Source organism: Sander vitreus, chromosome 1, assembly GCF_031162955.1.
Source record: "Sander vitreus isolate 19-12246 chromosome 1, sanVit1, whole genome shotgun sequence".
NCBI classification, from domain to species: domain Eukaryota; kingdom Metazoa; phylum Chordata; class Actinopteri; order Perciformes; family Percidae; genus Sander; species Sander vitreus.
In genome coordinates, this window is record NC_135855.1 from 35,628,760 (window position 1) to 35,656,025 (window position 27,266).

At 41.5% G+C, this 27,266-nt stretch overlaps 3 protein-coding genes across 3 annotated transcripts in view; all 3 read right to left on the reverse strand.

Moving 5' to 3' along the window:
* The window catches only part of LOC144520077 (protein kinase C-binding protein NELL1-like), a 300,316-nt gene that overhangs the window by 150,501 nt on the left and 122,549 nt on the right, over positions 1-27,266 (reverse strand). The window lies entirely within an intron of this gene.
* LOC144520091 (adenosine receptor A1-like) lies at positions 9,570-11,264 on the reverse strand. Its single transcript, XM_078253741.1, has 2 exons — positions 10,855-11,264; positions 9,570-10,628 (listed from the first exon to the last, which is right to left on the reverse strand). Exons 1-2 carry the CDS (start codon positions 11,193-11,195, stop codon positions 9,989-9,991), a joined length of 981 nt encoding a protein of 326 aa, XP_078109867.1. The 5' UTR covers positions 11,196-11,264; the 3' UTR covers positions 9,570-9,988.
* Positions 13,555-15,086, reverse strand: LOC144520085 (adenosine receptor A1-like). The gene is made up of 2 exons (XM_078253728.1): positions 14,675-15,086; positions 13,555-14,439 (listed from the first exon to the last, which is right to left on the reverse strand). Exons 1-2 carry the CDS (start codon positions 15,013-15,015, stop codon positions 13,797-13,799), a joined length of 984 nt encoding a protein of 327 aa, XP_078109854.1. The 5' UTR covers positions 15,016-15,086; the 3' UTR covers positions 13,555-13,796.

Consider the following 27,266-nt stretch of genomic DNA (forward strand, 5'->3'; position numbering starts at 1 on the left):
TTGTCAGAATGACCATAACTCGACAGTGGCAGCGATGCTTCATTTCGTAATTTTTTTTTTTTTAAAGTTTGGAATCTGAAACAAAAACATGAAATGTGGAACTGAAAACAAATAGAAAAGTGAAAAATGAAAATTAATAATTTATTCTAAATAATTCCAGAATTTAATCTAAATTTTATTCAAACTGAAAGAAAAATTGGTACACTTATTTTTAGTTTGGATACATGGTTTTATTTTTCAAGTTTTAGACCAAAACTTAAATTTTCAATTTCAAGCTTTAGTTTTTCAACTATATATATATATATACTTTTTCAAATTTACAAAACATTTGGCCCTGATTTAGCTCCATACTTTTGCCATAGTGCATGCTGGGATTGGCTCTGGACTCCCAACACCCCTGTACTCTTGAATAACAGTAGGCAGGAAAATATAATGAATTACTGCATATGAATGACTAAAGTCAGACCTACAGTAGTGATGTAAGCACATTCGACTCGCGCTGGCGTACGTATAACAATTGTGCCTCATTAAAATAAATGGGTGGCACTGCGCCTCACAGGAAGAAGGCCTTGGGCTCGAACCCAACCTGTCAAGCTGGGTTATTCCTGTGTGTGTGTGTGTGTGTGTGTGTGTGTGTGTGTGTGTGTGTGTCTGCTCCAGTTTCTTGCCACAGCCCAAAGACATGCAGATTTTGGTAAATTGATGACTTAAAAAAAATAGACCTGAGCTATTTGTTTATTTGATGGCCCTTTTTTGACCAAATGGTCCCAGGAACTCAGGAACCCCAAGGACTAGTAAATCACAACCTAAAGTTTCTTACAGCTCATTACTGGTCTATATCAACGACGTTCCACTTCCGGGATCGTTCAGGTGCTGCAGGAAATTCCACCGGATGTCCCTCATTTTAGGCCGGATGTTACCTTCCGCTTTCTTTGTGTTGGCATTCTAAACTCGATCTAAACGGTGGATTTCTGAGGACTATGGTTAACTGCTCCTCAGATCTCTGCAGGGTAAATCCAGACAGCTAGCTAGACTATCTGTGCAATCTGAGTTTTCTGTTGCACGACTAAAACAACTTTTAAACGAGCACGTTCCACCAAAACAAGTTCCTTCTCGAGGCTATTTTGCAGCGGCACCGTCATTGTATCTGGAGTTTGGTGCTGCCCAAGACGATTGTGATTGGTTTAAAGAAATGCCAATAAACCAGAGCATGTTTTTCTCCCATCCCGGAATGCTGTGTGGACTAGCCAGAACCTCTTCCGCAGTGCTGTGGAGGAAGGTCTGGCAATGCGAGACTAGCTTGATGCTTCAAAGGTGGAGGTTCTGGTTGTTGCTCCAGAAAAGGTCGTCCCCATGATCATGCAATGTATTGGGCATTTTGCTTTTGCTGTCCGCTCCAACCTGCGTGATTGAGGGGTGGTATTTGATCAATCTTCGTTTTTCGACACACATGTTAAGCAGCTGCCCAGATCAGATGGCATCGACTATTGTAATGTACTTTTCTCCTCACTTAGTAGGCTCATGATCATCTTTAGTAAATCCAGAATGCTGCTGCAAGGCTACTCGCAAGGTGTTGTGAATATGTTGCATTCCGTTCTGTGAGAACTCTGAACAAAGCCTCTCTCATCTATTTGAATATGTATCATACATTGTAACACTGTTTTCCACCCTAAAGACTTATTTGTGTGAACCAACCAATCCTGTGCACGGGTCTCTTTCTTATCTTACTACTCTCACGTCTTCTAAGTGAATGTAGCGATTGTTAGAACATGTATATATTCTTGTCCTTGTCTCATTAAACCTTTGGAACATTGTGAAATGAACCCTGCTTTGTGTTCCTTGGTTTCCCGAGTGCTAGCCACTGCTTTCAGAATCAACTCACAGAGGCCAAGCCTGTAGATGATAGGATTTGAACCACAAAATAATCGTGATCTGATTGTTTCCTAACACTAGGTCAAATAGACAGTCTCACATCACCCCTGTTCTTAAGTCTCTTTACTGGCTCCCTGTCGCATATAGAATTTAATTTAAAGTTCTCACTCTTATATATAGAGCATTACACAGGCAGGATCCTGCATATGTGGCTGAACTACTTCACCTATTTCCTTAGCCCACTCTTTTAGGACTATGTTAAATTTACTATCTGTTCCACGCACCCGGCTTAAGGCCCATGGCGATCGATCTTTTGAGTCCGTAGCACTCTGGAATGCTCTGCCTCCATCCTTACAGTCTGCTGTTTCTGTGGACTCTTTCAAAAATCTGATAAAAACCTGCCTTTTTAGACAGGCGTTTGGTTGACCTGCCTGCCCTTTAGATATTGTGTAATTTTAACTGAGTAATCTGTCTTTAATTTGTATTGTGTTCTCTTGTTTTTTTATGTCCTTGTAAAGTACATTGTGATTTTGTCTGTGAAAAGCGCATTATAAATACATTTGACTTACTTTTCTCCCCTAAAGTTCATTTTGCACACTTATTTTTGTTCCTACCACACCGGAAGAACCCTGGATATTAGACTGGTAACTAATTAAAAAGCAATGGGTTTGTGAGATGGAAGATTCTGCCAACCAAACAGGGTCATCATGTTGTTCTTAGTAATTTAGCACCATAATGCTTGAATGGATATTGGAATGAAGCGAGCAGAGGGGGAAAAGGAGACCTAAAAAGCTAGTCTTATCTCCAATCGCCAGTCTTAATATTGATACAAGCTAGTGCTAGGAGAAACTCCTGAGTCTCTAAATGTTCCTCGTTCAGAATTTTTTTTCCCATTTATTATCCTATTTTTGCTGTAACCTGACTTTGAAGAGGAGAAACGGGTACTGCACATGAAATAGATGGCTTTGGTAAAATAATGTTTTAATATCATGGTTTGGTTACAATACTGAACTTTCTGCAAAACCTAACACATGCAAGTCACAAGTTGAATGTTAAAGTAGATTATCAGCTTTGCGTAGCAATATTTTTCATCAAGAAAAGAAAAAGCGACTGGCACAAACGACAAATCTCAAAACATAATTCATCTTGTCAACCTGATCACTGACCCCAAGCTCGGCCATTCAGACCGATAGCATATGCCCCAACAATACTGCGTGCCCTGTCGTTATGCTAATGGTGCTGGGTGTCAACACCCTGCTGCTGCACTCTGACAGACGAAAGCCTTATCACATCATTACACACCATTACTGTTTTTAATGAAGTCAACAGCTCCCAAGCAGAGGATACCCTCTCCGCCGTCTGACTCATTAAATGATCTTCCATGTGAATAACTCAGGGCTCAATTATCAAGTCACTCATCTGTCCTCGAGCCTGCTCACCTCCTCCTCACACAGACACAGTCACACACTCAGTCACAGCTCCGGCCTGCTCTGTTACTGGGAGTGTTGGAGATGTCCTGATTAGAGTTACAGCAATTTATCTCTATGCAAATATTTATTACATATTTAGAAATGTAGTCATGCTGCCACTGCCAATGTAATAAAGGTTCTCTGGGGTAAAAATAAATTGTGTTGTGGTACGTTTTAGCTTGAAAACTGTAACATTAGAATATATTGCAGAAAGATGAGTGAAGATGTATCTTGAGTCAGCTGAGCTCAGCTGGCAAAACTGCAGCCATTGCCTGAAGTTTAGAGAAGTGGGATCGCATCCGGAGGGTTGCTGGTTCAATCCTGATAAATTCAGAAAGTCAAAGCGCAGTGCTTGCCCCATGCCTTATTATCATTGATAGGTTAGCCTTGAGCAAGGCACTTAAACCTTAACTGCTCTAGTTAGCTGCTTATTGACTGTTAGATCAGACTGCAGATGTAACGAGCAATATGCTGAACCAAACTAGTCACAATGAGAGTGCATGAGTGAGAAAAAAGTCCCTTTGTATGAAAGTGTCTGCCAAACTAATCTTATGTAATGTAATGTACTGGGTAACTTCCATGTATGAATGTATTTAATGGTGTGGGTGTGGAGACAACTTTTACTATGAATTACATAGATATGTAAAAAGAAAAAAATCTATATTTTACAATGTCATTCAAATAGTTCAGAAATTTCTAACACTCAACGTTCAAAACTTTTCAATACCGAAACCAATGTCAATACCGTGACTTCGATAGCAGTTTCCAAACGATATTTTATAACCACATAATTGGGTATTGAATGACAAGGCATTTTTCAATACTCGATACTTTAGAGGCAATTCGGTCAGTGCCTAAAAAGTATTGAATTTGGTACCCAGTCCTAAACTGTGTGTGTGTGTGTGTGTGTGTGTGTGTGTGTGTGTTATGTGTGTGTCTGTACACAAGTTAGGTGTGTATGTCATCCATCAGAGGACTTGTCATTGGGGAGTGCCTCTCCACTCACTGCAGGACATTCATCACATGAAGGTGAAACCAAAACTCCACCAGCTGCTCTTTCTTAACACTCAACCTTTCAATGCAGCCATCTGCCAGCTACAGAAAATAATGTTGAAGGCCTTTTGGGAAGGAGCGTGTAGATAAACAGAAGACACAGGTTTGTGTTTCTTCACTTGCGACCTTCCACTGACAACATTCAAACACTACACCTGCCATTACATGCTTAACATCTCTCCATACACCATGTTCTGTCATTTTGGATTTAGTGTAAAAAACATGCACTGAACTGACGACTGAAGAGAAAGCTCATTCATTAATAAGCCCCCTGGTGGTAAAAACAAGCAGAACTTTGTAATGCTCTGATATATCTCTCACTAGGCAACCATAAACAAGAAGAAATGCATGAGCACAGGTAGAAAACAAAATCATTTGAAACTGTGAGCCAACTAAGCAAACTGTCAGTTTTTCATTTGCACTACAAAATAGCAGATACCTATCTCCACTTCCCTTTAGATTTCCCAGATTAGTAAATGATAACAGTGCTCCACATGCAGCTTTCAGGGTGTAAACCCTGAATAAATCGATGAGCTCTTCCCTCACCGTGCCGGCAGCCTGAACTGCTGCAGCCGGGGCTAAACTACACTCCTCAAAGTAAGCCACAGTTGACATGCTTTGGGCAACAGGTGCAGAGAGATGAGTCCCTTTGTACTTTGAGCATTTGTATTATAGCTGGGAGCATTTGGCAGATATTTTTGGGGAAGCACTAGATGAGGCTTCCGCTGTTGCTATGAGACTCTTGAAAATCCCTTTGAAGCATGGCACAGTTGAGTTTGAAGTTAAAATAGCTTTAACTTCTTGCACTTGGTGCTGTTAACTCCAAAAACATGCCACGTTTTTGAAAGATTCTGCTATAGCTGTATACCTATGCAATGGCAACATTGACCATATGAGAATGAGAATGAACATATAAAACCATGTAAAATAGGCAGGCAAAAGCACACACTCAGATTCACTTTGGCTGCAGATAGAAGAGGACGCAATATACATACATAATATTCAAACAATCAAGACGGAAAGGGGACAGAAAGATTGAAGACTTTCATCTTTGGACGACTTAGTATTGCTAAAGTAGTGTTTCAGCAAATTTGCAACGTACATCTTGTACAGTTCAGGAGGGCTGGTCAAAACAATATACAGTATAAAACAGAGCATTATAACTTAGGATTTATAGATGACATCCAAACATCGAGGTAAAATTGGGCTGAATTTGGTTGGAACGTTTTCTTAAGAGATCTAAATGACATAAAGCTGTTGTGTCATCTGCATTTCTTTGAGTACATTTCCACTTCTGGTTTGTAATGATTCACACTGAAACAGACTTTGGAATGCAGGATGTTGGCTTCAAAAGTACCTCAGACCCTGGAGCGGCCTCTAGCTCACCCAGTAAGGGGGTTCACCCCATGTTCGCTGAATCCTGCAGCGGCGCCGCCAGGAACTTTGGGCCCCATGACAAAAAAAATCTAATTGGGCCCCCTCTGCGCAGCTGTTGTCACCACATCTCTAGGACCTAACTGTCCCATCAAAAGCTTTACATAACTCTAATTAAAGGCTTGCAACTGTCTTGCTTCTTGTAGTTCAATACTAGTACTAGCACAATATTTACTGCTGGGGATTTGTACATGCATGCAAGTCTAGTATGCAGTTCACTAGTTGATGCAAGATTAAAAGCAACCATAAAAAATGTGCTGAAGGCCATCTTTTACAGTCTCAATGTATTTTTATTGTATAATTTGACAAAATGGAAACAAAGTTATTATTATTATTGTTAATTATTATTATAATTATTAATGAAAGACAGAGAAATCCTCACAGACTCCCCGCAATGATGCTAACTGGCATGTCATTGAACACAATGTTGCTCACCTTCTTCACTGGGACAGGGAGGGGCACAGTTAGGGGGAGACTGGGGGGGGGGGGCTGCTGCTAACTCATCTGTTGTTAAGTCTGCTAAAAGGGGCAGGGACAATGATTTAATATGAATATCTTGCTAAACGTTTCCCTGCACTGATTAAATGGTGATTAAATGTAGGCTAACACTTGTCTGTAGCTAGCTATCTTATTTCACTATGGGCATTAAGCCAACAGGTTAATACCACTCACAGACTATAGGCTACCCACCTTTTTTGGTGAAAAACTGGGTTACAGTTTGACACCCTTTCCTTTGTCTTTCCTCTCTCTCTTTTCTCTCTTTCCTTTTTTGAAAACCAGATTTTGATTTAACGTTACTTGGCAACATCGTGGTCACTGTAGCTAGTTCTGCCGCATCTGCTGACTGAAACTAAACACCGTCTGTCACTGAGTGCGCTATGGCAGGACCAAACCATTTCATGCAGATACAGGGGGGTGGTCAGTCAATATGGATGTTTACTTTTTGGTCAATGGGGATATTTAACTTTTACTGCCAAAAACAAGTAAAAACAAAGAGATCATTAATTTGATTATTACATTTGAAATATATATACTGAATGATGATGGCTTAATAATTTTATATTAGTTTTTACATATTTGTTGGGGCCCCTGTCAGTCATGGGCCCTAGGGTTCAAATTCGATCTGCTGCCCTTTGCTCTGGTCATCACCCATCTCTCTCCCCCTTTCATGTCTATCCACTTTCAAATAAAGGGAAAAGCCCCCAAAAAATAATCTTAAAAAAAAGAAAAAAAGAACCTCAGACACATAACATATATTCCCAACTGGTGAAGTATGTTTGCTTGATTGACAGATAGAGTATCTCATGCTAGCACCGTCGGCTGTGCCTCAGACACCTCCGATCGCAATGCCCCTTCAAATTTTTTTTATTTTTAGCTCCAGTAACTGCCAGGATGGCAACAAACTGTAAACGCAAACTGAAACTTTATTAAAGGTTTATCGTCTCTTGAGCTGAGAGTCTTGTCACACTTCTAGCAGAAATAGGAAGTGAGACATAATAAAAAATAAAATCACATTTAGCTGCATGGAGAGCTACTTCTGAGTGCATCAGTGCAACGTAGAATAAATACTTTAGTTTATGATTTAGACTGCGTTCACACGCAGTCTAAATGCCTGTGTCTGCCGTCCGACTGTACGGCAAAAACGTACTTTGTAGTACTTTCCATTCATCTTGAATGGGGGAAATGCGTTTAGGCTGCGGCTGGGGTTGCCGCAGGGGAGACACTTAAAAAAACGCAGCGGGCCTGCAGTGAAAAGTTGAGACTGACCCCACTTTTCGGAGAAATGCAACCCATGTCACACTGCAGTGGCCAATCATGTAACCGGAGATCAGACTTGTCAGTGTGTTTTGCGCTATGATTTGAGGTGGTGTGAGAATCCCGTAAAGTAAACGGGAAACATCACTGCCTTTAAACACTATGAGGGTAAAAAACTAAACACAAGCGCTGAACTACCCAGGAGTTTGTGTAAGAGCTGAATGTTTCCTGCAACAGCAAAGCACTCGCTATGTCTCGCTCATCTCTCTCTCTATCTCTCTCTCTCTCTCTCTCTCTCTCTCTCTCTCTCACCACTTTATATTTCACAATTACTGTTTGTACACTTTCAAGTGCGGTCGGGAACGTCAAAATCTATGAATGATCTGATGAGAAACAGTAATTGTGAAATATAAAGTATACTTCAGCTTTGTTGGGGTTTTAAGAACACAACAGTACGTCACAGGAATGGGCCGTTTCATTTACACTCTTTCGCCAGATCACTTTTCCTGGTGTGAATGCCCACTTAGTCAGATATTGCTCGTAAATATGCATACCAACATAACCATTTACAGCAGGCAGAAAGTAAATCCTTATTAAATGACTATGAAACAAGTTTATTTTTGACTTCAGAGACAATACATTCTGTTGGCTATGTACACATTTTTTTTAGCTGTAGGCCAATAGAGTCTTAAAGTGAGGACATTGAAAAAGGGCTATCACAACTAACCACAAGCTGTACCTAGGAGTTTGTGTAATAGCTGAATGTTTCCTGCAACAGCAAAGCACTCGCTATGTCTTGCTCATCTCTCTCTCTCTCTCTCTCTCTGTCAGCTGGTGGAAAAGGCAGAGACGGAGACTCAACGAGCCCCCGCGTGCACGTATGTGAACGAGCGAGGTGGAGAGTGACTGAAAAGATAGAGCGCCAGGCGGCATTAAAGGGCAACTATTATATAGAATTTTCAGGACTATACTTGCATTTTGTATTTGTACTAGACCATGTTCACATGCTTTAATGTTAAAAAAACACTTTATTTTTCTCATACTGCCCATGCCTGCTGCACCTGTATTCACCCTCTGTATGAGACGCTCTGTGGGAGTGCCTGTCTATTTAATCCCTCCTCCCGAAAAAGCCCAGTCTGCTTTGATTGGCCAGCACGCTTCCTGGAATGTCCGGAGCCTCCGCTCCAGCGTTATTATGGATCCCACGTAACTTCTAGGCAAGTCCCGCCCTATGAAGCAGGCTGATTGGTTGGGGTTAGGCATTGACCTTGAGTGGTTAAGGTTAGGATAGCCGATTGGTCAGGGGATAGAACCTGAACAAATCGGGTTACGTTACCTTGCGTAGGCATATATGCCTGACCTATAGTAGCGTGTGAATGCTATTGAAGGGCAGGTCTTGCCTAGAAGTTGCGTGGGTTCAATAATAACGCTCCGCTCCGTGTTTCACTAGTTGAAGCTGGAGCTACTGCAACGGACTATATAGCAGGACTTTGTACCACGAAAAATCACCAATAAAGGAAGTACGGTCGGTCCACACCGCTTATCTATTCTGGCATATGGCAACATCTCTATGGTATGTTGGTTTTGAATTTTGTTAATGGTGGTAGTACAACTGGTAGTTGGTCACATATTGGTGATATTGACCAAAAAAATATAAACATCTGTGCAACGTTATGCTATCCAGTACAACAGCTCTGCAATAAATGCTACCTGTGTGATACTCGTAAGGTTTGAATGTTGTCAAAATGAGTTGACTCAACTCTTTGACTCTTGTATTTTGTGTTGTTGTATTTGACTGCACTCTTTGTGCAATTTTGGTGTAATGTGTAATTCTTCTCACTTTCTTTTCAATAGGGGAACACATTTAATTAGATGTCTGTTATCCAATCCTATACAATGGATCAAACAACAGATTAAAGAAATTACCCTACAGCTCACACCTGTCTAATATGGTCTGAAGTTCTAAAGAGTTCTCTTACAAGGCTGTTTGACTATAGAACATTACACATGGATTTTTATTTTTCTAGTCAGGTATAAACGGCTACATGCCATAAAATGAATGTTCCCAAAGTAATGATGACAATGACAAAAGATAAATGACAATTTATCTTTCTATTGTCATAAAAGTTAAAGCATTTTTCAAAGATAGAGAAGTTAATTCCCAACACAGTGTGTGCTTCCTGTGAAACTGACATAACGAACTGGAACTTCAGTACAACCAGAAGCACAACAGTGATATGAAACTAAAGCTTGTAGGACACTGAAAGTTGCCCTTTCCTTGACAGTGACAGTTTGCAACAATCACCCACATCTAATATAATATGGTTTACAATGTTTAACTATGCTCAACAGCCAAAAACTGAACTTTAAGAATAAAGAAGCAAACAAAAAACACAAATTTTCTTTCACTCATTGTTGGCCACCATAATGAGATTGTTGTCAGTCGACTGGGTTGACTGAGATCCTTGAATTTCTTCTCCACATGCAATATACCGTCTCCACAGGTTCAGGTAGGCTGTCTTGATCTTTTGTACTTTGAACGCATACACAAGTGGGTTTACAGCTGAGTTAGCATGATATAACGGGATGCCAACATAGAAAACTTTTACTGGTAGATAATCTGGCCAAAAGTAAAATATGCAGTTCATAATTTGGAGTGGGAACCAGGACAGGGCAAACAGAGCCAAGACCAGAGACAGAGATCCTGCCAGCTGTTTTTCTTTCTTTAGGTAGACCTGAGACTGTTCTTGGGCACCGTTGCCTGGTTTTTCTCGAAGGTTTCTTCGGATTTTCCAAAAAATGTAGCCGTACAATACAGTCATCACCAACAGAGGTATCACGGAGCAAACCAAGAATCTAAAGTAAACCAGATATGACATGGGGATCACATCTACAAACCTGCAAACAATGGTAGAGTTAACTGACTTAGACCAGGTTTCATGGTCGTACCATCCAAGCATGGGAGCAAAGCTCGGTGGTATTGCAACAAGCCAACATGCTGCTACAACAAGCCAACAATGTCTCCGTGTTACAGTCCTTTTGTACCTAAACAGAAAAACACTAATTAATGATATGTCTAATTATGTATTTAAAATGCACAGTAACTATCATTAACTCATTATAGGGATGTACAGTAAATGAGTGCCTTTTTATAGTTCAAGATATGCAAAGGGCCAGAGATGATGTTGAGATAAGATGGATACAAATAGGATTCAAAGACATGCTTAGCAGCACTATGTTACTTTTCTCTGCACAATAAAAAAAGTATTACCTGAGGGGGACATACACCCGGAGGAAGCGGTCCACAGCAATAGCCGCAAGAGCAAAAACTGAGACTTGGCTCAACAGCATGCGCATACAGCTGACGAAAAGACAGCCGTAGAAAGAAGTCTTCACTCGTCCGTCAACTACCACAGCCAGCGGTATGGTCACACAGCCAACCATAAAGTCAGCCACAGCCAGACTGACAACATGGCAGTAGGTGGGCTGTTGAAGGCTTTTACTGCTCCACAGTGCCAAAATAACCAACATGTTACCAAGACAGCAGGCAACAGCAATAAGCACCTCAAACAATGTGTAGATGACTTCTTCCACAGCCATTGTGCTTTCCATCTGGCTAATGTTTGGTGGTGAATGGTGTAGCGTGTCTGAATGTGAGTCTGAGCCTTTGTGTGCTGTGCTGTGCTGCGTCTGAGCCTTTATGTCATCGTTACGGAAGTCATTGCCCAATCACTTTGTTTGTCAAAGTTGTGATGACACTAAGATACTTTTGCTGCATGCTATGTGGATTTTTTGCAGGCTTATATAAGTGTACATGTCTAGGATTGTATGGTGCAATTAAAGGTTTAATGCTGTGCCATGTCTGGAAAATTTATTATTTTCCAGATAATAAAATAAAATATATGTGTGCTGTTGCAATATATTATGTGGATGACAAAAAAGTCTACAATAATAACCCTCATGATATTTCCATCAAGAGGAAGTGTGACTTACAGTGAATGTGACTTGTTTGCAGAGAAATACTTGGAACAGTTGTGAAGAGTTGCATTCTAATCAGCTCACATAAGCAGTTTTGAGTCAGTTAGCTGCTTTCTGCACTGTTATTTTAAGTTTTGTGATTATTGATAGAAATGTTTCACCATGTTTTGAAGTTACCACACTGGAGCCCAAAAGGTAAATTAACCAAAACCACCTTCACACTGCTAAAGTGGTATTAGTTGAGTTCTTTTATTACACCTACTAGTATTGTGCTGCAGTTGTCTATCATGCTGCTCTTACCAATCAGTTACAGTAATCCCAGACATAGCATATCATGTTTGTATCAATATGACATTTAGTTTGTTTTCTTAGAAGCTTTGGATACAGTGTCTCAGAAAAAGCTCCCGCTTCTCAACCTGATCCTGATCTAAACTTTAAAAATGCTCTTGATTTTTATCTCTTACACATGTGGTGTGTTGTCTTTGTGCTGGTGGTTGTGGAAGTAACAAATTTTGATCGCGATTTCGATTCCGGCTCCTAACAATCTCAAAAACAGTGTAATCAAGAAAAGCAATTATTACGTTTGGCAAGTAAACTCTCATTTTGTCTTGTATTCTTAATGACACTCGCACTTTCGCCCCTCCTGAATCTACCGAGCAGTAACAGTAATTAGTGTAATTAAATAGTCTTATTTTGACAACTTATCTAATAGAGAGAGGAATTAGGTATTAATATTACTTTACACGAGCAGATGGATAGCATTTAAGTCATAGCCTACAGAAGAACTCAGCAGGAGCACAGTCTGGCCTAAGTAAGTTCCCCCCATGCAGCTTTGATGTATCTAAAAGCTAACATTAGAGTAACGTTTGATAGTAAGATTTTGCAAGAGAAAGTTTTGCATAGCCTGGGAGCTAAGCCCCCGTCTTTCAATTCTAGTGACGTCCCTGCTTTGAATTAAATCAATGTACCTGTCAAATCACTTTTTCACTGCTACACTACATACTGCTGTGTGCACTTCAAATATTAGTTTATAATATCATAAATAAAATATCTCTTCATAAGAAAACAATAAAACTAAAAACAAACACACCGCCTATCTATTCTGGCATATGGGGGAAAAAAAGAGGAAGGCTATTTTGAACCAGCTCTGTGGTAAACACCTCCAGGTGTGAGCTTGAGGTGTGAGCAGTGTCATATGTGCATGCATACATCAGAATATCCTGCCATTCGGTCTGGAACATTTGTATGAGAATAGAAACTGCAGAGTCAGAAGAAAGACTAAACAACAGTATAACAGATTCTAATTTTCCATTACATCGTTGAGCCAGATTATTCTTGGGATTGCTTGTTAAAAATACGTCAGTTTTTATCAACTGGTACAAAAAAGGAACATCTCTATGGTATATTGTTTTTGATTTTTGTTAACGGTGGTAGTACAACTGGTAGTTGGTCACATATTGGTGATATTGACCAGAAAAATATAAACATCTGTGCAACGTTATGCTATCCAGTACAACAGCTCTGCAATAAATGCTACCTGCGTGATACTCGTAAGGTTTGAATGTTGTCAAAATGAGTTGACTCAACTCTTTGACTCTTGTATTTTGTGGTGTTGTATTTGACTGCACTCTTTGTGCAATTTTGGTGTAATGTGTAATTCTTCTCACTTCCTTTTCAATAGGGGAACACATTTAATTAGATGTCTGTTATCCAATCCTATACAATGGATCAAACAACAGATTAAAGAAATTACCCTACAGCTCACACCTGTCTAATATGGTCTGAAGTTCTAAAGAGTTCTCTTACAAGGCTGTTTGACTATAGAACATTACACATGGATTTTTATTTTTCTAGTCAGGTATAAACGGCTACATGCCATAAAATGAATGTTCCCAAAGTAATGATGACAATGACAATAATGCTTAAGATGACAATTTATCTTTCTATTGTCATAAAAGTTAAAGCATTTTTCAAAGATAGAGAAGGTAATTCCCAACACAGTGTGTGCTTCCTGTGAAACTGACATAACGAACTGGAACTTCAGTACAACCAGAAGCACAACAGTGATATGAAACTAAAGCTTGTAGGACACTGAAAGTTGCCCTTTCCTTGACAGTGACAGTTTGCAACAATCACCCACATCTAATATAATATGGTTTACAATGTTTAACTATGCTCAACAGCCAAAAACTGAACTTTAAGAATAAAGAAGCAAACAAAAACACAAGTCTTCATTCACTCATTGTTGGCCACCATATTGAGATTGTTGTCAGTCGACTGGGTTGTCGGAGATCCTTGAATTTCTTCTCCACATGCAATATACCGTCTCCACAGGTTCAGGTAGGCTGTCTTGATCTTTTGTACTTTGAACGCATACACAAGTGGGTTTACAGCTGAGTTAGCATGATATAACGGGATGCCAACATAGAAAACGTTTACTGGTAGATAATCTGGCCCACCAAAGTAAAATATGCAGTCCATAATTTGGAGTGGGAGCGAGGACAGGGCAAACAGAGCCAAGACCAGAGACAGAGATCCTGCCAGCTGTTTTTCTTTCTTTAGGTAGACCTGAGACTGTTCTTGGGCACCGTTGCCTGGTTTTTCTCGAAGGTTTCTTCGGATTTTCCAAAAAATGTAGCTGTACAATACAGCCATCACCAACAGAGGTATCACGGAGCAAACCAAGAATCTAAAGTAAACCAGATATGACATGGGGATCACATCTACAAACCTGCAAACAATGGTAGAGTTAACTGACTTAGACCAGGTTTCATGGTCGTACCATCCAAGCATGGGAGCAAAGCTCGGTGGTATTGCAACAAGCCAACATGCTGCTACAACAAGCCAACAATGTCTCCGTGTTACAGTCCTTTTGTACCTAAACAGAAAAACACTAATTAATGATATGTCTAATTATGTATTTAAAATGCACAGTAACTATCATTAACTCATTATAGGGATGTACAGTAAATGAGTGCCTTTTTATAGTTCAAGATATGCAAAGGGCCAGAGATGATGTTGAGATAAGATGGATACAAATATGATTCAAAGACATGCTTAGCAGCACTATGTTACTTTTCTCTGCACAATAAACCATCCAGAAAAAGTATTACCTGAGGGGGACATACACCCGGAGGAAGCGGTCCACAGCAATAGCCGCAAGAGCAAAAACTGAGACTTGGGTCAACAGCATGCGCATACAGCTGACGAAAAGACAGCCGTAGAAAGAAGTCTTCACTCGTCCGTCAACTACCACAGCCAGCGGTATGGTCACACAGCCAACCATAAAGTCAGCCACAGCCAGACTGACAACATGGCAGTAGGTGGGCTGTTGAAGGCTTTTACTGCTCCACAGTGCCAAAATAACCAACATGTTACCAAGACAGCAGGCAACAGCAATAAGCACCTCAAACAATGTGTAGATGACTTCTTCCACAGCCATTGTGCTTTCCATCTGGCTAATGTTTGGTGGTGAATGGTGTAGCGTGTCTGAATGTGAGTCTGAGCCTTTGTGTGCTGTGCTGTGCTGCGTCTGATCCTTTATGTTATCATCGTTACGGAAGTCATTGCCCACTCGCTTTTTTTTTTTCAAAGTTGTGATGACACTAAGATACTTTTGCTGCATGTTATGTGGATTTTTTGCAGGCTTATATAAGTGTGCATGGCTATGATTGTATGGTGCAATTAAACGTTTAATGCTGTGCCATGTCTGGAATATATTATGTGGATGACAAAAAAGTCTACAATAACATGATATTTCTGTCAAGAGGAAGTGTGACCTAAATGGGACTTGTTTACAGAGAAATACTTGGAACAGTTGTGAAGAGGTGCATTCCTATCAGCTCACATAAGCAGTTTTGAGTCATCTTAGATACTTTCTGCACTGTTATTTTAAGTTTTGTGATTATTGATAGAAATGTTTCACCATCATATCATGTTTGTATCAATATGACATTTAGTTTGTTTTCTTAGAAGCTTTGGATACAGTGTCTCAGAAAAAGCTCCCGCTTCTCAACCTGATCCTGATCTAAACTTTAAAAATGCTCTTGATTTTTATCTCTTACACATGTGGTGTGTTGTCTTTGTGCTGGTGGTTGTGGGGGCTGTGCAAGTAACAAATTTTGATCGCGATTTCAATTCCGGCTCCTAACAATCTCAAAAACAGTGTAATCAAGAAAAGCAATTATTACGTTTGGCAAGTAAACTCTCATTTTGTCTTGTATTCTTAAGGCTTAAACTCACTCAGCCAACATTTAAATATATATTTTATATTATTTAATTCAAGGGGAATAAAATAATATATTATTTCACTGTGTTTAAAGGTTCAATGCAATCTTTCCAAAAGTCAATTAGTATTCATGTTAAATAATCGTGATTTCAATATTGACCAAAATAATTGTGATTATGATTTTTTTCCATAAATAAGCAGCCCTAGTTGTGGTATATATGTCATCTAACGCCACACAATTAAGTTACATAAATAAATGTTATTGACCAGGCTCAAACTGTTTAGGCGTCGAACAGTTCATTTCCTGCATTCTGGTGAATTTCTATTTATCAATTTATGGTGAAAATGTTTTTATTTTTGTAAAGGAAAACGCAAGATTAAGGCAGCAGGTGACAGTTCAATATATGGAAATATAAGGGAACATAATGCAGTAAGGTTCTCGGGCCATTTTGTATTGGTTACAGGTTTTTTTTCTCCTGTAGATCAACTTTTCTCATTTAAGACTGAATTATTTTTCAAAGTTAAAGGCTGGATACCCGCTGCTCATGTGTATGCATTTTCTTCATAGACATGATGTGTGCCTGGCATCGCCTCTGCTTCCTTATAAAGTCGGGGCTCATCTTGGTTGCACTGGAGCATTAAATTACTGCTGTGACAGTTACAATGAAAGGTTGTTGGCGGGTTTAATTGTCAGCGGTTAAATATGGTGTGAATGTAAGGCAGCCTGGCAGAACATTTGGGTCATAAACCACTCTGAGCTGTCGTGCTTTGTGGAGCGGAGCAGAAAATCACTACTCCAAGGGAAAATCCTTGACATGTACTCTGACGGCTAAAATCAATCCCACGAACAAAGCTAAACTTCGGGGTAAATTTAGAGTCTTGGCATACATACAGATCTATCTCATCATTCCCTCAAAAAAGTGAAGACGGAGATGTAATATTCATGCATTCATTCATCATTTGATATACTGTTTATTTAGGCAGAGCAGAATGATTTGTACTGTACACTGTTGATACATAGTTTTTATCACAGCCTGTGCATTTACTTGGGATGGCACTGGATCTTTAAAAAAAAGCCCTGAGCTCAGTAACTCTGTGTGAGTGATTTAGTTTAATGACACTCAGTCATCTGTGTGTGTGTGTGTGTGTGTGTGTGTGTGTGTGTGTGTGTGTGTACCAGGCCAAGGACACTGTCTGAGCTAAGTGGAGATGACTGATGTCCTCTTAGTCATAATTGTGTCATTACCACCCTGTGGAACATGATCATTTGTCCCTGCGGTCTCTGCTGTAATTAACAGATTAGGGGTGACTGAAGGGAAAACTGAGCAGGAGCGTATGTCCGTCTCCAGACTCGACCAAAACTATATCTTCACCTTACAACAAAACACACAGGTAATGACCTTAAGTCTTTTTCTTTCTTTTTTATCTGTGTGAGATGGTAGCTGGGTCCAGATTCGGAGGCTGACTCCGTGGGAGGTCTACTTTAGAATACAAGAATAAATCACATGGCCTGTCCCCCTCCAAGTCCAAAAAGTCTAGCCTTGGAAAACCCTGAAGAACTTCCTGGAAATTTGAGCGGCGTCCGTTGGTGACGCCCCTTTGGAAATGAGCTGTGAATGAAGCTTGCCCAGACCCACTCTCAGTTACAACTGAGAAGGGTGTGGTGTCAACCAGGCTACAAAAAGTCCTTTCCTGCGGACATAATCAAAGTATACTTGCTGCTTTCCACTGCCAAGTAGTTTGTTTTACCAGCTGTTTGTCACAAGTTGACGTTACGCATGGTTGTAGATTGCGAACCGGCTTGCTAAATCAAAGAGTTCTTTGGCTAAATGGAGAGCGATAGCATTGTACAAGTTGGCCACCTGTGCAGGATACAGGGTTGTGGTAGAGACATTTGTTGTCAGCAAGACAACCGTTCACTGCTGTGTATAACCGGTGTGCAGGGCCATACGATTCAAGCTGTTGAACCAATTTGTCACTTTACCTGACGTAGCTGAGGCACAGTCTACAGCGCACCGCATCTCCACTACGCACCTTGTGCCACAAGTTTACGGCGCACTGGATGGGACCCATATCCCGATCCTTCCCCCATCCGATGGATAATGGGACTTTAGTCATGTGAGTTACATGTTCGCTACGTCACAACTTATTCAGCAAAGCTGTTTCTATCTCCCATTTTACACATGAACTCTTTTTCAAAAAGGCGAAAACCACCTCAAATGAGCGTACAAACTTTTTTTTTGCGAATATGAGGAAGCATTTTCGAGTTTTTCCATTTCCATCCACATTTTCTAATGCGATACTTCAAAATGCGCATAACTATACAGTGATGGAAACATGACTAGTGTTTACGAGTAACCTGGTAAACTTCCAAGTGAAACATCACAACCTATTCTTTAAAGTCAGGAATCAGGGATCTTGCCTGTACTGCTATTCACCTTCTTGTTGGGCATTCAAGTCAGACAAATTTTTGGTAAACTTAAATTCTCAACTTTGCGAGTTGACGAGGATTCCAAAATGCACCATTAGTGTAGGTTAAGGTGAGACTAGACTGTCTCATCTGGGAAGGAAGTGCAAGACCGGTCCACTTTCCTTCAGTCCTCCAGAGGTAACACCTTTGTAGGCCACGTCCTTCAAAGAAGGTGGCAACTGAAATGGGACAAAGACAGTGTTTGATAGATGGCGTGTTCCAGTACTGAACATCAGTAGGGATGTGGAAAAGGAGCTTAGACTACATTTCCGCATGCATGTCTGTAACAACCCTGTGATAGAGTGCTACATGGTCAGCTAATGGCAATGTCTGCCTGAGTCTGCCTATGAAGGAAACACCGGCCATTTATTTAGTTCACACCCGAACTGCAACTGCAGCTTTATACTGTTTGCTTTGAGTGTGTCCCCACATTAGAGAGTACTGCCTACCATTTGAGAAGCCTAAGCCCTATCATTTTTCAAATGTAAAGACCAGATTGTCTGTAAGTGTGAGATAAGTTCACATCTGAGTCCTCAGCTTTACTAGAACAAATGTACTGCTTAAATTGAGGTTTGTCAGTCTTTATTCAAATGTGGCTCCTCCAAAAAAAAAAAAAAAAAAAAGATTACAGTAGTGATGATCATTTCATTTCTCGGGAAGATTGCTTTCTCAACAGTAAGAAACAAGGACTAGAAGTACAGCCAGCTTAACTGTGTGATAGAGACAAACTGACAATCACTTGACATATGACATATCACAAACGAGCTAATAGAGAATAGCAAATTGTCCTAACGCTTGGGGTGAAACACCATTCATGCTAATTAAATAAAACAGGCCTTTAGGAAATATGCACTCACTCCCATTAGGCTCCTTGGAGCAAATACATTTTGCTGGAGCTTTCAGACTCGATTCCAATGGAAATTGGAATATTTTAGCCCATAGACCATGCAGAGCAGCAAGCCAGCAAGCCCTGTGGCTCGAGGATTACCACCCCAATCCCCTCCAGCCTAGAAATGGTCCTGAAAATGAATGGGAATAAGCAGGGATAAATAACCATATGAGGAATGAGGCGAGGGAACAGAGTGATGCCAAGGACAGCGTTGGCTGTGTTACATGCAGTCAGTGTAGTGCAGATGGCGGCGATGGATGCCACCCAGAAGAGAGTTTGAGAAGTGGGACATGTAGGGAGAGGAAGGACTCAGAGGAGTAGCAGTACACACACACACACACACACACACACACACACACACACACACACACACACACACACACACACACACACACACACACAGTCATTCAACGAAATGACTGTAATTCATTACAGGTCTTTCACTGACCTTTTACCAGAGTGCTCACCCACTGTGACTTGAGCAGACTTCTGCCAGTGTTGCACAGTAGGCCGAGTCAATCCACCCGCTGCACACAGAGAAGCTCTCCTCACGCTCTCAGTATTTCAGGAACATGGACAGAGCTTGGCTATCACTACTGCTTGTACTTCCCAACACTGTCCTCTCTTTCATTATCTTTGTTTAAGCAGTGAAAAGAGGGCTTTTATTGTTATTTTTACCCCTGTCTGTCCGTCTGTCCATCTCCTTGTTTGTTCGCACACAGGATGCTTTTTATGTAACCTTTATTTAAGGATAATTTCAGTTTATTTCAACGTTTTTATCAGTTATAATAACATTGTACTAACCAACTTAATTGCTCAATTGTGGCATCAATTGTGGTGCATAACCTACATATTAGTAGGATAAGTCAAAGTCAATTCTGGGAGGCTGTAAACTGTGATTGATGCTTTAACCAAATAAGATTGGCTAATCTGTGTGTTTGCTTAAAACCCATAAAATAGTCTGACTGTGTTTCTTGCCCAGTCTGACATGTTTTCAGCAATGTTGCCGCCTCCAAGATCTCAGCAATTAACTTAGTGATGCACTTAATGCATTTGATGCACTCTTAAGATAGAACCTGTGGGCCAAATGTACAAAATTCAAGTTGCAATAAACTGGAATTATCCTTTAACCGGTGTAGTTTTGGTTTTTTTCAAAAAGTCCTTGTTCCACACTCACAGAGTTGATTGAATTCACCCTTGGAAGGTTCACAGTATAACCAAACTTTAGTCTGTTGGCCACTGAGCAGCTCACTGGAGCAGTTTGGGGTTAATGGTCTTGCTCAAGGGCGCCTTAGCTGTGGTAATAAGGGAGCTGTTTCAGTTTTCCCACTGACATTTATCCTGCTGGTTGTGGGCTTGAACCATTGACCTTTCTAGCTAGACTTTAGCAGACATATATCTCTTGACCTGTGGATCAGCTGGTGAGATTTCCGTGGTGACCCAGGATTAAATAGAGACCTATTGTGATACAGTAATGGAGTCCGGTGACGTTCAGTTCTTTCTGGATTGGAATGATGCCGCCATTGTATGAAAGCAGGACTCCTATGTCAAATTTTAGAGGAATGGCAGACTTGATAATACTGAATGGATGACAATTCATTCCCTGTGACAGTTTCTTGGCCTTCTACATACAGTATAATGAATGTGGCCTTAACTTGTCAAAGTACAATTAAGGGTTCATTAAAATAGAATTTTCTGCAATGAATCTTTGTAATCTTAAAAATATTATCTAATACAGGGTATATCTCTGTTACCCAGTCGCTGTTGTAAAAGTATTACTCGACTTGAATGTATCACACTACAATATACTGTATGTATATTTTACAAACACATATCTAGGTAATAAGCTATTGGTATTTATTTTATTTTAATTATTATTTTTTGTTACAAATATTTCTTTTCTTCCTTTCTTTTATATGTTGTCATTTATTGTTTCTGTATGCAGTGTAATCCCAGCAATGCTATGCTACCTAAATTATATCATTTCTTAAAATGTAAAAAATATTTACATGATCTCTACAAGACGTTCTATCCCAGAACCCCAACACATGGGCATTTTTTATTTATTTTTTTAGATGATGTTTTTTGGGGCATTTTTAGGCCTTTATTTGCCCGGACAGCTGAAGACATGAAAGGGGAGAGAGAGGGGGGAATGACATGCAGCAAAGGGCCGCAGGTCAGAGTAAACCTCTATATATGGGCACCTGCTCTACCAACTGAGCTATCCGGGCGCCCGAGTAGCATGGGTATTTTAACACTCTATTAAGTACAGGCATCATCCTGTCTTCTGGTGTATTTAGGCGCTGGTGGGAATGTCTAGGACTTTCAAGTTGATTACTAAACATGAGTTTTGTCTGGGAAGACAATCAACTAACTTTTACGAAGGGCACAGCTTACAGCAAGTTGTTGGCAGGGGCTTGCACTGCTGCCTTTTAGCTTGTCCTTGTCTTTATCGACCTTACTTACTGCCTGTCCTCTTTGTATCTCACCCCACCACTAACCCCCCGACCCCCTCTTTCGACAATATACAGAATATACTTAGGAGGAGCGGGCGCTGTTGCTCATTCGTTCCCTGTCATTAAATCCTTGTTTTTACACGGTGGAGGCAGAGTTCCCACAGAGAACCTGATTGATTCACAGAAGTACAAACACAGCCAATTACTCTTTAATGCTACTGAGTGAGAGCCAATTCAGCCAGCGGCGCTCGCCAATGCCACAAAAGACAGACGCACGCCGCCGCTCCCATCATCGCAGGCTGAATAAAGACAAGGATTATCTAAACTGCTCCCAATTAATATGTCACTTTCTTCTGCATTACGCCTTTCAGCGCACATCACTTTAGCTCTCATCAGCGCTACATTGAGAACATTAATGATAATGACTTGACAATGAAGGGGTCTGTGGTATAGGATGAATAAAACCTTCGCGACACATCACAGGTGTTTCTCTGGCTCCTGGTGTTACGTGTGACCAGACTCAGCAAGAAAAAGTAAGCAGAAGCTGTCAGTTTTAGCGGATTAGCTGTAGCATATAAGGGCAGGTGCTGCACTCCGGGTAGAGACACATCGTGTTTTCCTGAGCTTATCTAAAAACCCAGGACAGACACACACACTCACACACACTCACACACACACACACACACACACACACACACACACACACACACACACACACACACACACACACACACACACACACACCTTCAATCCTACTGTGGAAGTCATGCAGGCAGGCTCTGCCCTTGATTAGCACATTTCCAACCTCTGTGGATATGATTCCTGCAGGTTTGCACTCCCAGGGATCTGTCTGTATTTCTGTCTGTTTGTAGCTGCAGCCTCCCACCACCATGAATCTGTCCATTTGTGTGGCTGTCAGTCTGTGTACTGGTCTGACTCCCCCAGAAGCCAAATGCCCGGCTCATCTCAGCTCATCTGCAAACATATGTAGGATAACAGCACCTGTATCGGCCCCAGCAACATGGAGAGACAAGATGGGTAAAATCCCCCACGAATGACTTACTAAATCCTAATTCATCCTCGGGCCCGGGTATATAGGATATGGATACGTTATCAGCTATAAACATCTCAGCAAACAGGGCTCAGGACATGAGGACACACTATATGGGAAGCAATTACTGAACCAGCAACCAAAAACTCCAAGAGGGAGTTCAGAATAACTGAAAGGACAACCAAAACAATGACATCTAAAAGGGTCAGTCCTCACAAATAAGGTTTTTAGATATCCGTCTGAGATTTCTGCCACCATCCCAATACTATGGAGGTGAGTGCTCACAGCATTGAAAAATGAACGCGTATCAACAGTTTTCACTTGACTGAGTAAATTACTGAGTAATTACTGAGTGATTTATTTCCAAGAAAACTGTCCACAGTGAGGTCTGTACATTGCCAAGAGAGAACAGGATGTGTTTCTATTCAGTTTATTTAAGAAGGGGACAGTGCAAATCAATAAAATGCATGATTATACATGGGTTAAAAGGACCAGAATTAGCCTAAAGGCTATTTTTCATTTGTTGTGTTATGTAGTGTCAAATATGTGTCTCTGTTGTACAATGCTTTTGAGGCAAAAATCTCCAAAAGGTGCAATCGAGGAAGTAAACTGACTTCGTTAAAAACTTTTTTTTAGTGTAATAAATGTTATGGGTTTGGTGTGTTTTGTCTTATTTTGGTAATCTGTTTTTTCTGTTTTGTATTTTTGCTCTGTTTCCTGTTTTATTTTGACAGTCTTGTTTTATGTCTTGTCTTGTTTTACTTCCTGTGTTTTCCCGCCCTTGTGATTGCCCTAATGTGTTTCACCTGTTTCCCAGCCTTGTGTCACCTGTCTTGTGTTTCCTTGTTACCCTGTGTATTTAGTCTTTGTCTTCCCCCTGTCCTGTGTCAGATCATTGTATTGTTTTTCTGTTTTGGAGTGTTTGTGAGTCTTGTCTCCTGTTGGCATTCCCGTGTGTTCTTCATCTCCTGTCGGTATCCCTGGGGTTTGTTCCTGTCCGTGTTTGTGCTCCAGTCTGTTTTGTGTAAGTCTTCCTTTGGTCTCTGTGCTCTTTTGTTATTCTACTCGGTTTTCTCTTTTTGCATATTGGACTTCCTCAGTTTCTACTCCTTGTGTTTTTTTGGATTCCTGTTTTGTTTGTACCCTGGATTTGTTTGTGTTTTTGGAATTAAATCTTCACATCATACTACTCCTCAGTTTTCCGCCTCTGCATTTTGGATCCGCATTTTTCTCCACTCATTCTCCAGAACTTAACAGAATGATCTGACCACAATGGATGCAGCAGAGTCATTCGAGGACGAACTTTGTGACCTAACATGTAGGCTTATCTGCGCTGTTGGGGAGTGGAGAATTGCTCAAGGTTGGGCAGCTAAGGAGGCAGTTCTTAGGTCTGCTCGCTGGAGAGTTTCCACTCGACCCTGGCTCAGGAGCTCACTGCCGGAGTGGATTCAGGACTTCTTGGAGACTCCTAGCCGTGAGCCATCACCCCAACATGCTAGCAGGCCATCTTCTTCCAAGCCTGCTAGCAGTCAGCTACCCCTGCTGCCAGTTGGCACCCAGCCTGCAACATGGTCAGTGAGTGTCTCCGAGTTGACCAGTGTCCCAGCACTGCCCAGTGTCCCCGAGCTCTCTAGTGTCCCCGAGCTCTCTAGTGTCCCCGAGCTCTCTAGTGTCCCCGAGCTCTCTAGTGTCTCTCTAGTGTCCCCGAGCTCTCTAGTGTCCCCGAGCTGGCTAGCAGCCTCCCAGAATCCCGGCTGGCTAGCAGCCGCCCAGAGCCCCGGCAGGCTAGCAGCCTCTCCGAACCCCGGCTGGCTAGGAGCCTCTCAGATCCCCGGCTGGCTAGCAGCCGCCCAGAGCCCCGGCAGGCTAGCAGCCTCTCAGATCCCCGGCTGGCTAGGAGCCTCTCAGATCCCCGGCTGGCTAGGAGCCTCTCAGATCCCCGGCTGGCTAGGAGCCTCTCAGATCCCCGGCTGGCTAGCAGCCCTCCAGAACCTCGGCTGGCTAGCGGCCTCTCCGTACCCGGGCTGGCTAGCGGCCTCTCTGATCCTCTGGCTCCAGAGGGGATTCGCCTTTGCCGCCGGCCTTCTAATGGGATTCGCCTTTGCCGCCGGCCTTCTAATGGGATTCGCCTTCGCCGCCGGCCTTCAGAAGGGATTTGCCTTCGCCGCCGGCCTTCAGAAGGGATTCGCCTTCACAGACGGCCTCCAGAGGGGCCCCGCCCTGAGGGGTTCTACCTTCGTCCGATGGCCGCCAGAGGGGTTTCGCCTTCGTCGACGGCCGCCTCTGAATCTTCGACGTCCTGCTCGGCCGCCTGAGGGGCTCTACCTTCGCCAACGGCGACCAAAGGCGATTTGAAAGACCGCTGTTCACCAGCAACAGCAGCCATCTTCTTTGTTTTAGAGTAGCAGGGAATTCACGCAGAAGTCGCAACTCTGCCGTCCTTATGTTAAGCCCGCCCACCGATTCTATACACAATGTGACTGGCCTGACCAGAATTTGGTTTTTCCAGCTCGCAAGCCAACTGAGTGTTGCTAGACTGACCCTGGCTGCAAATTACATTTGCTGCCGCTAGGGTGCGTCTAGATTTCTAGGCTACATGGTTGTCACACTCACATCCAAAACACCTATTAAGAGAACACTAGATGACCAGCAAAGTAGGATTGCTTCGTGCAGAGCATTCACAAGAGTTTTTTCCCCAAAGGCTGACAACAGCAGGACTCGTACTGCAATAAAAACATTAGTAATGTAGGCCGTTCGTTTTAACTCCATATATATCAAAGTGCAACAATATGTTTCGACACAGGCCTTATCAGGTTTGTTTTGCTTTTGATTTTAAGCATCAGACACAAAGTAATATAGGCAAGACAAAAGCAACACTGCATTTATCTTTTCCTTTTTTGTATTTTGTTAAACCGGTAAAGACTCCTTATCACCATGAACAATAACTCTATGCATGGTGGATTTAAGAAAAATAGCTGCGCTAGTATGTTCAAACAAGTTTAGTTAGCCTTATATTAAGATTACTTTTCATGTAAAGATTGGTGTAACTTCTTTCCATTCATTGTGGTTATGAGAGAAACTAATGTGTGGATGAATGGCAAGTTTGTCGGCTAAGCAATTCAGTTTTTCCATTTGTTTGTCATCAACAGCCTGGGTGATATTTGCACTCTTTTTTGCCCTTTGTGACCAGCAAGTGCAAAATGGACAAGAAATTGATTACTGCCACTCAAAACCCACTTCATAGATTTAATCTAAAACACTGCATGGACATGTTTGAGACTGATAAGGCTGCATCCATTGGTAGCACTGAGAGTTAGCTCTAAAGTAATTTCATCAAGCTTACTGTATATTCAATTAATGCAAGCCAATGTAATTAGCTGCAGCTGCACAAGACAAGTGAGCTGAACACATTTTTCCCTGTTGAATTTTTTATTCTCAAAATATTTGCTTTTTTACTGCTGTTATTCGACATGTAAACTGTTTATTTTTTTCGTCTGTGAAGTTCATCATGTTGCATGACCTCAACCTAAAATGTGTTCAAGAAGCTCCGGTTGCAGTAACTGAAACACTATGAGTGAGACTGAGAGTAAAAATCTGCTGTGGTGTCAGTGGAGATTGACTCAGGGACATCATGCCTCCTCAGAGCCTGTTCACTAAGGGGGACACATCAGAGAGTCGGTCCCTGAACCCTGGGAGTTCGGCTGCTCCGGAGCTAAATGAAAGCAAGCTGAACAAACCGAAATAGCTGTTACATTTCATGTGTCGGTCTCACACTGGGCTCTAATCTTATTACCCATAGCAGAAAGAAAAACTGTGATCTGTGGGCCAAAGAAACTGCGGAAGAATGCAGCCTTAGCCGGTGATTGACAGCAATGCGAAGTGGAGAGGGAGTCATAACATTTGATCAAATGCATGTTAATTAGGCCCAATTAAACTTTGCAACGAATACTTCAAACAAATCACACAGCTGGTGGAGCTGTAAAACAAATCAACGTTTATATGTAAAACAAGAGCAAGTCAGTGTTTGAGTTGCACATAAGAGCTGCTAAGGAGTTACAGGGCACAACTGGAGCTAATGCTGCCATTAATGAGGGTAGAATGACCCATGAGGGTTCTTAACAGCAGAATGATTTTCCACAACAACCTCCTGAGAACATTTCTATGGAAATAAGCTTCAACTCTGCATATGTGAAAAGACTTGACTCGACTCGAGCGTCTTACTAACAGCTCTGACTTTTCCCTAATGCGCTCGCCCATAAACATTTCCGAGGACACACCGTGGTGATGGAGCCTTTAATTTGAAACATGGAGATGAAAGGAAGTGCACAGAAGAGGTACTTGAGAGGCTGTAAAAAGGGGGGGGTGCTTCCTGTAGAGTGGAAGATCATTTGGGTATATTGAGAAAAAAAGGTCCATATGAAGCTGAAAACAAATGCAATGAAAGACATAGATGCACTATCTAGGTGCACTTTGGTTCAACATTAGACCCATGCTGGGATTTCATCCACAGTGGAAAAATATATACAGAGCAGCCTCTGTGGTAACAACCGGCCATTTGGGAGGAGGGTCCCTGCAGCACTCAGCTAGGATACAGGGAACGATGTTGTTTGT

Bases quoted from the DNA above. Each gene is read 5' to 3' on its own strand.
- LOC144520091 (XM_078253741.1), bottom strand. From the start codon at position 11,195: ATGGAAAGCACAATGGCTGTGGAAGAAGTCATCTACACATTGTTTGAG. The intron at 10,629-10,854 runs GTAATACTTTTT...TTTTCTGTTTAG, and splicing joins CGGGTGTATGTCCCCCTCAG to GTACAAAAGGACTGTAACAC.
- LOC144520085 (XM_078253728.1), bottom strand. From the start codon at position 15,015: ATGGAAAGCACAATGGCTGTGGAAGAAGTCATCTACACATTGTTTGAG. The intron at 14,440-14,674 runs GTAATACTTTTT...TTTTCTGTTTAG, and splicing joins CGGGTGTATGTCCCCCTCAG to GTACAAAAGGACTGTAACAC.